Genomic DNA, 11,993 nt, shown 5'->3' on the forward strand with positions numbered 1-11,993 from the left:
CATTACTGCACATTTTTTCTGCACTAAGATGGTACATGCTGCTACTGTAGAGATGAAATGGTAGTTGCAGAACAGACTTAGAAACTACTTGAAGAAACTGCTTTAGAAAACCAAATTGGAAGTTAAAATGAGAAGTTAAAAGCAAAGTATCAAAGGAAAAAGAACAAATCAAACTATCCAAATTAAGTTCAACTTGTTGATCCTGTGCACAATGATTTTTAAAAAAATCTTACTTTTCAATTGCAACAGAAAAAAAATGCTTCATATTACATTTAGCATGATTTACAGGTTTAAAAATCAAACACTTACTTGAATAGAAAAGAATCCACTATCATCCATGTTCCCTGAAGGTTGCTATGTTGAGAGAAAAAAAAGTCAAGATGGGATAATGCAAATGCTCATGGTTCATAGACTAATGCCAAAACTGCCTGTTGTTGATTGGCAGACAAAACGTGCAAATATCTACATAATTTCATCAAGCAGTGCCTCGGCTGGATTAATATTTCCCTATAACAAGAATATTGTTACAGTTATAACGTTGCTCCTGACATCAGCAAAAATTTACTGTCGTGATTTTAGATGGCAGATGAGGCCTTGGTTTAACAACCTACATTAAATCCTATCACTCAAAGAGATTAGTGGTGATTGGTAGAATAATTAGAGGGGACATTAGAAAAACATTTTCATCCAGACGGTGACACGTCCCTGGAACATGCTGCCCAGTTTGAAAATTGAGACAGAAACGCTTAAGTAACTTAAAAGGAACCTGAAGCACAGTAACCTTCAAGGTTATGGACGAGATGCTGGAAAGTGGGATTAGAATGGGCAGCTAGGTTACTCAGTTGGTACAGACATGATGGGCTGAATAGTCTCTTTCTGTGCTGTAACTTTTCTACAGTTGTATGATAGCACTTCCTCAGTATTGTACTCAAGTATCAGACTTCATTATGTGCTCAGGTCTCCAGAGCAGGGCTGGAATTCACAACAGTTCGACTCAGAGCCGAGAGTACTACTACTGTATTATAGAGTCATAGAGATGTACGGAACAGAAACAGACCTTTTGGACCAACTCATCCATGCCGACCAGATATCGTAAATTAATCTAATCCCATTTGCCAGCATTTAGCCCATATCCCTCTAAACCCTTCCTATTCATATATTCATCCAGATGCCTTTTACATGTTGTAATTGTATCTGCCTCAACTACTTCCTTTGGCAGTTCATTCCATAAACACACTACTCTCTGCATGAAAAAGTTACCCCCTACGTCTCTTTTAAATCTTTCCCCTCCCACCTTAAACCTATGACCTCTAGTTTTGGACTCCCCCACTGCAGGGAAAAGAGACTTTGGGAAAAGAAACTTTGTCTATTTACCCTATCCATGCCCCTCGTGATTTTATAAACCTCTGTAAGGTCACCCCTCAGCCTCTGACGCTCCAGGGAAATTAGCCCCCGTCCATTCAGCCTCTCCATATAACTCAAACTCTCCAACCCTGGCAACATCCTTGTAATTCTTTTCTGAACCCTTTCAAGTTTCACAACATCCTTCCACTAGCAGGGAGACCTGCACGTGGCCTAACCAATGCCCTGTACAGCTGTAACATGACCTCCCAACTCCTATACTCAATGCACTGACCAATAAAGGCAAGCATACCAAACCCCTCCTTCACTATTCTCTTATGGCACAGAAAGGCAAAATACTATGGACACTGGAGTTCTGAAATAAAAACAGAAAGTATTGGAAAAACTCAGTAGGTCTGGCAGCATCTGTGAAGAGAAACAAATTTGAAAGCTTGAACCCAAAAAAGTCTGAAGAGGAGTCATATTGGGCTTGAAACATTAACATTGTTTTCTCTTCACGGATGACTACCAGACCTGCTGAGTTTCTCCAGTACTTTCTGCTTTTATTACTGAGTAATGACAACTGGCTTATGCAAAGTAGCATCACTGAAAACTGATGTTAAGTTAGCTTGCACTTTCACCTGTAAAAATATTCTGTATTCTTCTGTGGCAGTTCCTCCCTCTGCCATTCTTTCTCGCTCTTCTTCATCCAACTGTTGTGCAATTGTAGAGAGGTCTATAGGGCTGAAGTACTCTCCCTGCAACAAATTGTTGAGGCAATGCTGAGCACAGAGGGATCCTTCTTGCTGTGGAATCAAGCAGAGTAAAGTTCATCAATCTTTCATATGAACCACAGAGTCAGATCTCCTTCACTATTGTGTACTTCTGCCAATCTTGCACCAAAATACTCAATTCTTTCATGCTTAATAAACTAATCTACGTGTTTTAAAATTACATTTTGAAATGAAAACTAAAAATGCATGCTGTAATTTATGTTTCTTATCTATTGGGGTTCATGCACAAAGTATCTGGAATAGCAAACTTTGGGGTAAACAATGACTTATTATACTATTGTGTGCCAGAAATGGTACAGGATCCTAACATCATAAACTCAATCAGCAGAGGGATTTTAGAGTTCAATCAGCATATTGGTAATGTTGCTATACTAATATTCTAGAGGCCCAGGCCAATGCTCAAGTGACACAAGTTTGAATCCCACCATATCAGTTGGTGTAATTAAATTTTTTTAATGAATAAACAAATCTGGAATACAAGGTAATCTTAATGATAATGATCATGAAGCTACTGAATATATATGTTACCATCTTTAACCAGGCTGGTGTAAATGTGACCCCAGACTCACAATACTGCGACTGATTCTTACTTGCCTCCTGAACTGGCCAAGCAAGCCATGCAGTTGCGTGACAGAAGAGAAAAATACTGGATTAACTGCCTAGCATTGGAAATGACAAACACACATCCTAGCTAATTGTTCCTGCAAATAAATTGCCACTAATCTCTGGGGATTGTTCCAAAAATTGGGAGAGACATCCAAACCACCAGTCAAGTAAAAGCCCACTGTAATCAAATGCATTCAAACATGTTGTGCAGTTAATCTCCTAGACACCATCATCCCTAGGTTGGCCTATCCCTCGGCAAACCAGGTATACCACTGTACCATTACTATCAAGCCAGGGGATCAAACCTAGTTCACTTAAGAAAGCAGGAGGGCATGTCAGGAACAGCACTGGAGGAAAGGCTCCACAAATAACCACATCCTTAACAATGGGGGAGCCCAGTACATTAGTGGAACAATCGTCAGCCAGAAGTGCAGAGTGCTTGATCCATCTTTGCCTTCTCTGGAGGTCCCCAACATAATAGCTGCCAGTTTCCAGTCAATTCAATTCACTCCACATGATATTAAGAAACAAATGGGGGCACTGGATGCTACAAAGGCTGTGCGTCCTGACAACATTCTGGCAATAGTTCTGAATACTTGCCATGCCTCCAGCCAAGCTATTCCAGTACAGCTACTGCCATCTGTGAAAAAATTCCTGGCACGTCCTGTACACAAAAAGCAAGACATATCTAACCCAGCCAATTACCACTCCCTTGGTCTACTTTCAATCATTAGTAAAGTGATGGAAGGTGTCATCAGCAGGGTTATCAAACAGCACTCGCTTAGTAATAACCGGCTCATTAACACACAGTTTGAGTCTGCCGAATCTAGTCAGCACATGACCTCATTGCAGCTTCAGTTCAAACATGATCAAAAGAGCCTAATTGCAGCAATGAGGAGACAGCGAGTGTCCTTGACATCAAGGTCAAATTTATCCGAGTGTGGCGTAAAGGAGCCCAAGTAAAACTGAAGTCACTGGAATCTCTGCACTCACCTCAGTTCCACCTCCCCTCAACTCTGCAAGTGTGTCAGAGGCCTGAACATCTTCAGCTGCTTCATCAAAGACCTTTCCTCCACTATAAGGTTAGAAATAGGGATGCCTGCTAATGATTGCAAAATGTTCAGAGCCATTTGCAACCCCTCAGATACTGAAACAGCTTATGATCTTAATGCAGCAAAATCTAAGACAATAACCAGGTTTAGGCTGATAGTGTGCTGTACAGTCCAAGCTGCACAGCTCTATGACTCTAAGTGCCAAAGAACATTTGTGCCACACAAGTGCTAGGCAATGATCATCTCCAACAAGAGTATCTAACCATCACCCTTGACATGCAACGGTGTTACCATCAGTGAATCCCTGATAATCAACATCCTAGGGCTTACCATTTATCAGAAACTGTACAGGACTAACAATATAAATACAGTGGCTTCTGAGGTCAAAGGCTAGGCTTTAGCAAGTAACTCCTTTCCTGACTTCCTGAAGCTTGTTTACCATCAACAAGATGGAAGTCAGGGGTGTGATGGAATACTCTCCACCTGCCTAGATGATTGCAGCTCCAACAATAGTCAAGAAGCTTGACACCATCCATGACAAAACAGCCTGCATGATTGGCACTACATCCACAAACATTCACTCCTTCTGTCGATGCAGTAGCAGCAGTGTGTACCACCAACAAAATGCACTGTAGAAATTCACTAAGCTTTCACAGACAGCACCTTTCAAAACCACTACCATCTAGATCAATGGTCTCCAACCTTTTTAAGCAAATAATCACTTGTTATATTTAAGTGCAATCCAGGAGCAACCCCCAAGAAAATATAAAAGACAGTTATTTTTAGTGCTGTAAAAATCTACAATTAAGAATATTCGATTATTCATTTTGTCCTTTGCTGACCAAGTCTCAATGCACCAACTGTGACTGTACATTATCTGCCATTGAAGTCTGGGTTATAGTTTGAGACCGCTAATCATATGCAACGCATCAAATGTTTGGCAGTTGTGATGCTTACCTTAATTTTGGAGAATGCTGCCTCACAGAGGTATATGGAGGCAAAGTAAGCTTTTGCTTTAAAAGGACACGATGACAAACGTGGGTATTTTTCCATGATTTTGAGTTGCCAGAAAGCACTGTCCCTTTTCTGACTTTCAACTCAAGATCATTTTGCATAGTAATGATCTCCATATCAACTCCACTGCTTCGTAAATCAAACTTCTGATGGAATCTGGTAGAAAATCCACTAATGTCTATCTGAAGGGAAAGACTCGCAGACAAACACAATGACCTGCTCCATCACATCTAATTCCTGAAATTCCCTGCTAACTTCCTCAGGTGTGCATTGAAGTTGTTTGGATGGAACCATTTTTCTTTGTCTTTTATTTTTTCCTTAGCATTTTCTCCAGACTCTGGAAGTGTTGCAGTGTTTTGTTTTTTAATTGGGAAGACAACAGACCCAGTTTCACTTTGAGCCATTCACAGCACTGATCATATGTACATGTCTCTGCCCTTTTCTTACAGTTGACAGTTCAGCTCATTCAGTTTTCACATTATATCAATGCTGAAGACAATCAACCATGCATTATCTGATAGCTTACTGCATACTTCAGTTCTTCATTTAAGAAAAGTAATAACTTTAGGCATCAGATTTAAAAAAAACGTCTGTAGAACTTCCCTCGACTTAAACACCTCAATTCAGCATGGAGGCTTAGTTCACTGTAGGCAGCATCAAATTTGCCGAGTAAGGATTTAAGCAAGTAGTGCTGAAGGATTCTTGCTTGAATCAAGTTTACAAACTTAACAACTGCCATTACATGAGAAATGTCCATAACTTGACTAGCCTTTGCTTGCTGGTGGATTGTACAGCAGTAATTGACAAAGACAAAATCAGGATCATTTCTGAAAAATGCAACAAAACCTGCATTTGCATCAAGCATGGCTGGTGCACCATCAGTTGCGATGGAACTCAATTTCTTGATTGTAATGTTTTTCTCAAGCACGTAACCTTTCAATTGGTTGCAGATATCCTCATCCATTATTCTCTCTTTAAGGTGCAAAAAGGTGAGCAGATCCTCTTTAATTACGATGTCCTTAAAAACCACACCCACAAAAACAATTAGCTGGGCTGTGTTGGGCTGATGGATTCATCAAACTGCAGCAAGTTGAGTTTATATTCCTTCAGTTCTCACTCTAGTTGCTGAAAGACATCTTCGGACAAAGTTTCCACTTGTCTTGCTACTGTGGAACCACCAAAAGACATGCTCCGGATTGCCATCACTACTTGATTTTAAAAGTCTTTGAACAAAGAGTCAATGGTCATAGTCATTGCTTCTTTAGTAACTAGCCATCCGTGAATGATTTCTTATGTTTTGCCAGAAAATGGCAAAGGTGAAATAGAACAGTGCTCTGCACAGGCCTTACCTTTTGCTGGTTTTGAAAAATATTACGGTCAAGCTTTTAAAGTGGACTTCAACTGTCACCTTTGTCAAAAGCATCCCGTTCAAGGCAGATCTATCATAGAATTTACTGTGCATTACTGGGTAATGTTGATCCAAATTTTCCTTATTATTTGACAATATACTCTAGTAATGTACAAAGCAAATGCTCTCATCTTTTACAGTTGTTAACAAATTCATTTTCCCATTTCACATGGAAGTTGCACATCTTTAGAAAAGAATCTGGGCTGTTTTGATAATGTCGATGGATTCATCAAACTGCAGTGACAAGTATTCATGGTCCTTCAGGTTCAATAGAGGTTATTCATTCATCATTATTGCTTCACCATGTAGTTCGTGTCCTCATTCTACTGCTGGTTATGCTGCAGGTCGGCATGTGGAACATCCAGAACACTTCTGGGTGCTTTCAAGTGTAGAAACACGAAGGTCACCTCTATGGTTGCGATATATTGCCAGGGTACCTGGTCAGGGCAACTAGGGATGGGCAGTAATTTTGGTGCAGCCAGTGATGCCTATGTCCCGTGAGTAATGAAAAAAAAGGCGGTACAGCTGTGTGCAGGAGAAAAGAAGTCGACCTTGTAGTCCCCAACATTGAGATCGGAGCACATGATGTTTCATGATATCAGGTTACACCTCCAGCTGATTACCACTAACACTGCCTCTTAAAGCTCTCCATTAACTCATGAATCAGTACACCCATGTTGAACAGCACCTGGAAGAAACACTGAGGGTAACAAGGTAACAGAACGTAGTCTGTACGGGGACCTCCAATGTCCATTGCCAACAGTAGCTCAATGTAACGCGTCAAATATCTGCCAGACTAGGCCTGAATCTTAAATCTTAACAGAAAGCTTACTTCACCTCACCCTCAATAATCCACTGTCACAGATGTATCCATTTATGATAGCACTGGTATGAGTGACCACCATACAGTCCCTGTGGAGACGTCTCATTTTCACATGTAGGACATCTCTCATCATGTTGTGACATAGAAACATAGAAGATAGGAGCAGGAGGAAGCCATTTGGTCCTTCGAGCCTGCTCCATCATTCATCACATTCATGGCTGATCATCCAGCTCAATTGCCTAGTCCTGCTTTCTCCGCATAACCTTTGATTCCATTTGCCCCAAGTGCTATATCTAGCTGCCTCTTGAATACATTCAATGTTTTCACATCAACTACTTCCTGTGGTAATGAATTCCACAAGCGCACCACTCTTTAGGTGAAGAATTGTCTCCTCATCTCCATCGTAAATGGTCTACCCCAATCCTCATACTGTGACCCCTGCTTCTGGACACACCCACCATCAGGAACATCCTCCCTGCATCTACCATGTTGAGTCCTGTTAGAATTTTATAAGTCTCTATGAGATCCCCCCCTCATTCGTCTGAATTCCAGCAAAAACAATTGTAACGTCATCAATCTCTCCTCATACGTCAATCCCGCCATCCCTGGAATCAGCCTGGTAAATCTTCGCTGCACTCTCTCGAGAGCAAGAGCATCTTTCCCAGAAAAGGAGGCCAAAACTGCACACAATATTCTAGGTTCGGCCTCACCAAAGTTAATAGCGTGTTAAAGAGGAAAAGTTCTGAACAGGTCTAGCAGCTCAAAATTGTGCATCCATGAACTGCTGTGGACCAATGACAACAGCAGAATTGCACTCAATTACAATCAGTTACCTATGGCCCAGGATATCACATACATGACCTTGGTTCAATGAGGCATTCAGGCAAGCATTCCAGAAACAGCACTGGGTATACTAAAAATAAGGCGTCAAGTTTATTAAAGCTATAGGACAAGACTGCATGCATAATAAACTGGAAAAGCAGCATATTATCAATAGAGTTAAGCAATCCCAAAATCAAAAGGTCAGATTAAAGCTCAGCAAGCCTGCCACATCTAATTCAGAGTGATGAAGGATAATACAACAACTAACAGGAGGTGGAGACTCCACACATTCCCACCCTCAATGATAGGAAGGCCCATCATGTTGGTACAAAGGCAAAGCTGGAGTATGTGCAATTCCCTTCAACCAGAAGTATTGAATGGATGATCTATCTTGGCCAACTCCTGACATCAACAGAATCACAAATGTCAATCTGCAGATAATTTGATTCGCTCCACATAATGTCAAGAATTGGCTGAAGACACTGAGTACAGTCAGGGTATGGGTGCTGGCAACATCCTAGCAGTAATACTGAAGTCAAGAAACGGGGTGGGAGCAACTGTACTTAATGTCAAAACCAGCATCTGACAGAGTGCGGCATCAAAAAGTAGAAGCAAAACTGAAGTCAATGGAAATCAGGAGATTAAACTCTCCACTGATTAGAGACCCACTAAATACAAAGCAAGATGGTGGTGTTTGAAGGAGATCAATCATCTTAGCCCCAGCACATTGCTGCAAGAAATCCTCAGAGTAGTATCCTAGACTCAACCATCTTTAGCACTTCACTGACCTTTCCTCCATCATAAGGACAAAAATGAGAACATACACTGATGACTGCAGTGTCCTTATGACTTAGATACCGAACCAGTGCAGGCTGCATACAAAAAGGCATGGATGATATTCAACCATGGGTTAAGTGTTAAGTAATATTGACAACAGGCAGGTGTCAGGCAATTAGAATCTCCAAGAGAGAACCTAAACAAGATTTAGTTCCCTTACAATTTTCATGGTGCCTTTCCTGAACTTAATCACATGTACCAAGGTACAGTTGCACAAGTCCAGACAGGCTTCTGGTAAGTTGCCAACTGACAATTCATCCTGTTCGAATCTAAAATGCAATCATTGGTCACTAATCATTATGGTCAATGCTACTCCACAGCTATGCATGATTCTACACTGCCTGGATCTTTCTTTGAGACAAAGTGCAATTGTGGTCCGCCCAAGTCAAAAGCTATATTACACGCGTGATCTGTGCTTATGTTATATGAGCCCATATCATTCTATAATTACTTGGTACCACACTGTGTAGTTATTCACTGGGGCGAATCCACCAAGGATTTCTATTTCTGCACTTTAGAAGAGCGAGTGATTTGATTGAAGTTTATCGTTTCGGAGTTGTCTTGACAGGGTGAAGGTGAAAAAGATACTTACTCTCGTGAGAGAGCAGAACTAGAAGACACTTAAAATTATTAGTTGTCTTTTTAGAATAGAGATGAGGAGGCTATGTGACTTTGGAACTCGGCTTCAGAAGGCAGAATCAATAAGTATTTTTAAGGCAGAGATAGATAGACTCTTGTTAGGTAAGGGAACCGATAGGTTTTCAGGGCAAATGGCAATGTGGATTTCAACCAGAATCTATTAAACAAAGGAGCCATCTTAAAGAGTTAAATGGCCTACTTCTGCTAAGTTGTATTTAACAAAGACATAAGTACGTATTTGAATCTAAGGAGGCTGCTCAGTACTTTAGCATGTCGAGCTAAAGATGGAGTGGTTGTTTAAGTTATTTGCAGTAAAGTTCGAGTGTATGACAGCCCCAGGAATAAGCTATCAGAGCTCTAGTTTAACAGGCGTGAATATTACATGAGTGATGCTTGTACACTGTACCAGGAGTGATGGTTTGAGAACAGTGCCAGGAGTGTTCTGAGCACGATATTAAAAGCAGCTTTGTTTCATTTTAATTTATAGAGGTATTTTTGGGATTAATGGGATTCTAATGTGTTTAAAACATTGCAATTTGTACCATAAGTAGTTTGGATTATTCTATCATTGTTTCTTTTTAATAACCTTTAGTTTGGTCAGTGAAGCAAAATCTGGAGCATTATGTGCTCAAGTCTCTGTGATACACCACTTTTCTAAAACCAAAACAAATAAAATTATGATCTATCAAGTCAGGTTCCTGCCTGGCATTCAACTTGTCCAGTAATAATATCAGCAAGGTTCATTACACAAAATAAAGCTAGCATGAAGCTATCATTAACTGTCATTAAAAATCCATCTGGTTCACTCACATCTTTTATGACAGGAAATCTATCCTACTTACCCAGTCTGGCCTATATGCTGCTCTGGATCAAAGCAATGTTGTGAACTCTTAATTGCTGCCTGGAATGGCCTAACAAACCACACAGTACAAGGGCAATTAGGGATGAGCAACAGATGCTGATCCCATGAAACAATAAAGGAGAAAAGGAGAGTCTAGACAGAGTAATTAAAGAAAAGTTTCTCATCTATTGAGGCTTTCAGAATGAGAAGGCACAGATTGAAGGTAACTGGCAAAAAACATGAGAAGCTTTTTCCTGTAGGTTGGGATCTGAAGTGCACTGCTCAAGAGTAGAGTGGAGGCAAGTTCACTTGATATATTCAAGAAGGAAATGGGTTATTGTCTGAAAAGGAGGAATATATAGGTTACAGGGAGAAGGTAAGTGTGTGGCAATAGGGGAAGAATACAAGATTCTGTGAAGTGCAACAAATTTGCTTTTGAACATTAAGTTTGCTTCTATTGCCCTTTATTAAGTGCATTCCAACTTTGATCAAACTGCTGCATAACATTCTCTTCAACATTCCTCTAGTTCTTTTTCCAATTATCTTGCATATGTTTTGGTTTTGATCCTTTTGTCACCTCAGTTAGCTTTGAAAGGAAAAGCTTGTACATTCAATTCTGAGGGGTCCGAAAAAATAGGAGAGGGTGTTTCCTCTTGGTGAGGGAGGGCAGAAGAGAAACAATGGGCTTCCCCAGCTAAAACAGAAGTGAGGAATTTATTCTCTAGGAGTGTCATTAATTTTTGCAGTTCTGTTTCACTTAGTACAGTTGAGACTAGGTCATTGAACATATTTCAGACTAAGTTGGACAGATTTGTGATCAAGAATGAGTTTACTGGCTTTTAGGGAGGGGGGGGTGGCAAATGACCTACTCCTCGTTCTGATGCTCTTATACAGAATAAGATTCGCCAAATAAGTACAAGCATTAGTAAATAAATATACATGGCATTTTACAATTCACACACATATGTAGCCAGATTATCTGCTATATTGTTATGTAAAGGAGTCAGAATTATATAGGCCTTGCATTACTAGGTATAAATTGTAAAATTTTAATGAGTTATTTACAGTATGTATGAACTAAAAGAATACAAATAAATAGCTGCATAATTAATGAAATTTACCACAATTATTATGAGTTAGTAATATCTTATGACATTTTATGTAGAGTCAAGGCCCGTGCTGCCTTAAAAGATATAAAGTTATATGGTGAGAGATAATTGGATCAGGAATCAGTTGAAATTTAGTCCCCATTTTAACATTTTACATGAACTTTATTTTCATATTTTTACAATTCCAACATCCATATCTATGTGGGAAATGTATGCAAGTTTGTCACATTGTAATCACAACCAACATTTCACTATATTGGGCATCAATTCTCCCTATCAAAAACAGATGAACTTCCACACATTAGTCACCGAACAATGATCACCCATATTGAAGTAAAACTGTAAAAACAGTAACTTTACCAACTATTGTGATTCAGCTGGTTGATAAATTGTGCTCTTGTATCATGCAGTAACAAGTGTTGCTCAATACTCAAGTGCTGCTGTCATTTTTGAGCCTCACACAATAGTAATTAAAGGTGTATTACAAAAAACTGTTTTTCTTAAATGCTTTATGGGAATGATCAGAAATATTTTGGATCAGAAATATTTTGGATCAGAAACAGGACGTCAAAGACTGTTACAAACAACATATTTAAAACTTCAATAAACTGGGGGTGGGGGAGGAGAGGGGAAGGCAGTTCAGTCAGGGTGGAGGAGGGTGAAGGCCCCTCAGTCGGGGTGGGTGGGGCAGGGGGCGAAGGCCCCTC

At 40.0% G+C, this 11,993-nt stretch overlaps 1 protein-coding gene across 1 annotated transcript in view; it reads right to left on the minus strand.

Moving 5' to 3' along the window:
* atxn3 (ataxin 3) overlaps positions 1–11,993 on the minus strand; it is a 39,742-nt gene that overhangs the window by 27,250 nt on the left and 499 nt on the right. Inside the window, exons 2-3 of the mRNA XM_020533649.2 lie at positions 1,983–2,147; positions 310–354 (exon numbers count right to left, since the gene is read on the minus strand). Coding sequence (XP_020389238.1) covers positions 310–354; positions 1,983–2,147 — 210 coding nt within the window. The remainder of the gene's footprint in view (positions 1–309; positions 355–1,982; positions 2,148–11,993) is intronic.

The sequence above is a fragment of the Rhincodon typus genome, chromosome 8 (assembly GCF_021869965.1).
Source record: "Rhincodon typus isolate 14 chromosome 8, sRhiTyp1.1, whole genome shotgun sequence".
In the NCBI taxonomy this organism is placed as follows: domain Eukaryota; kingdom Metazoa; phylum Chordata; class Chondrichthyes; order Orectolobiformes; family Rhincodontidae; genus Rhincodon; species Rhincodon typus.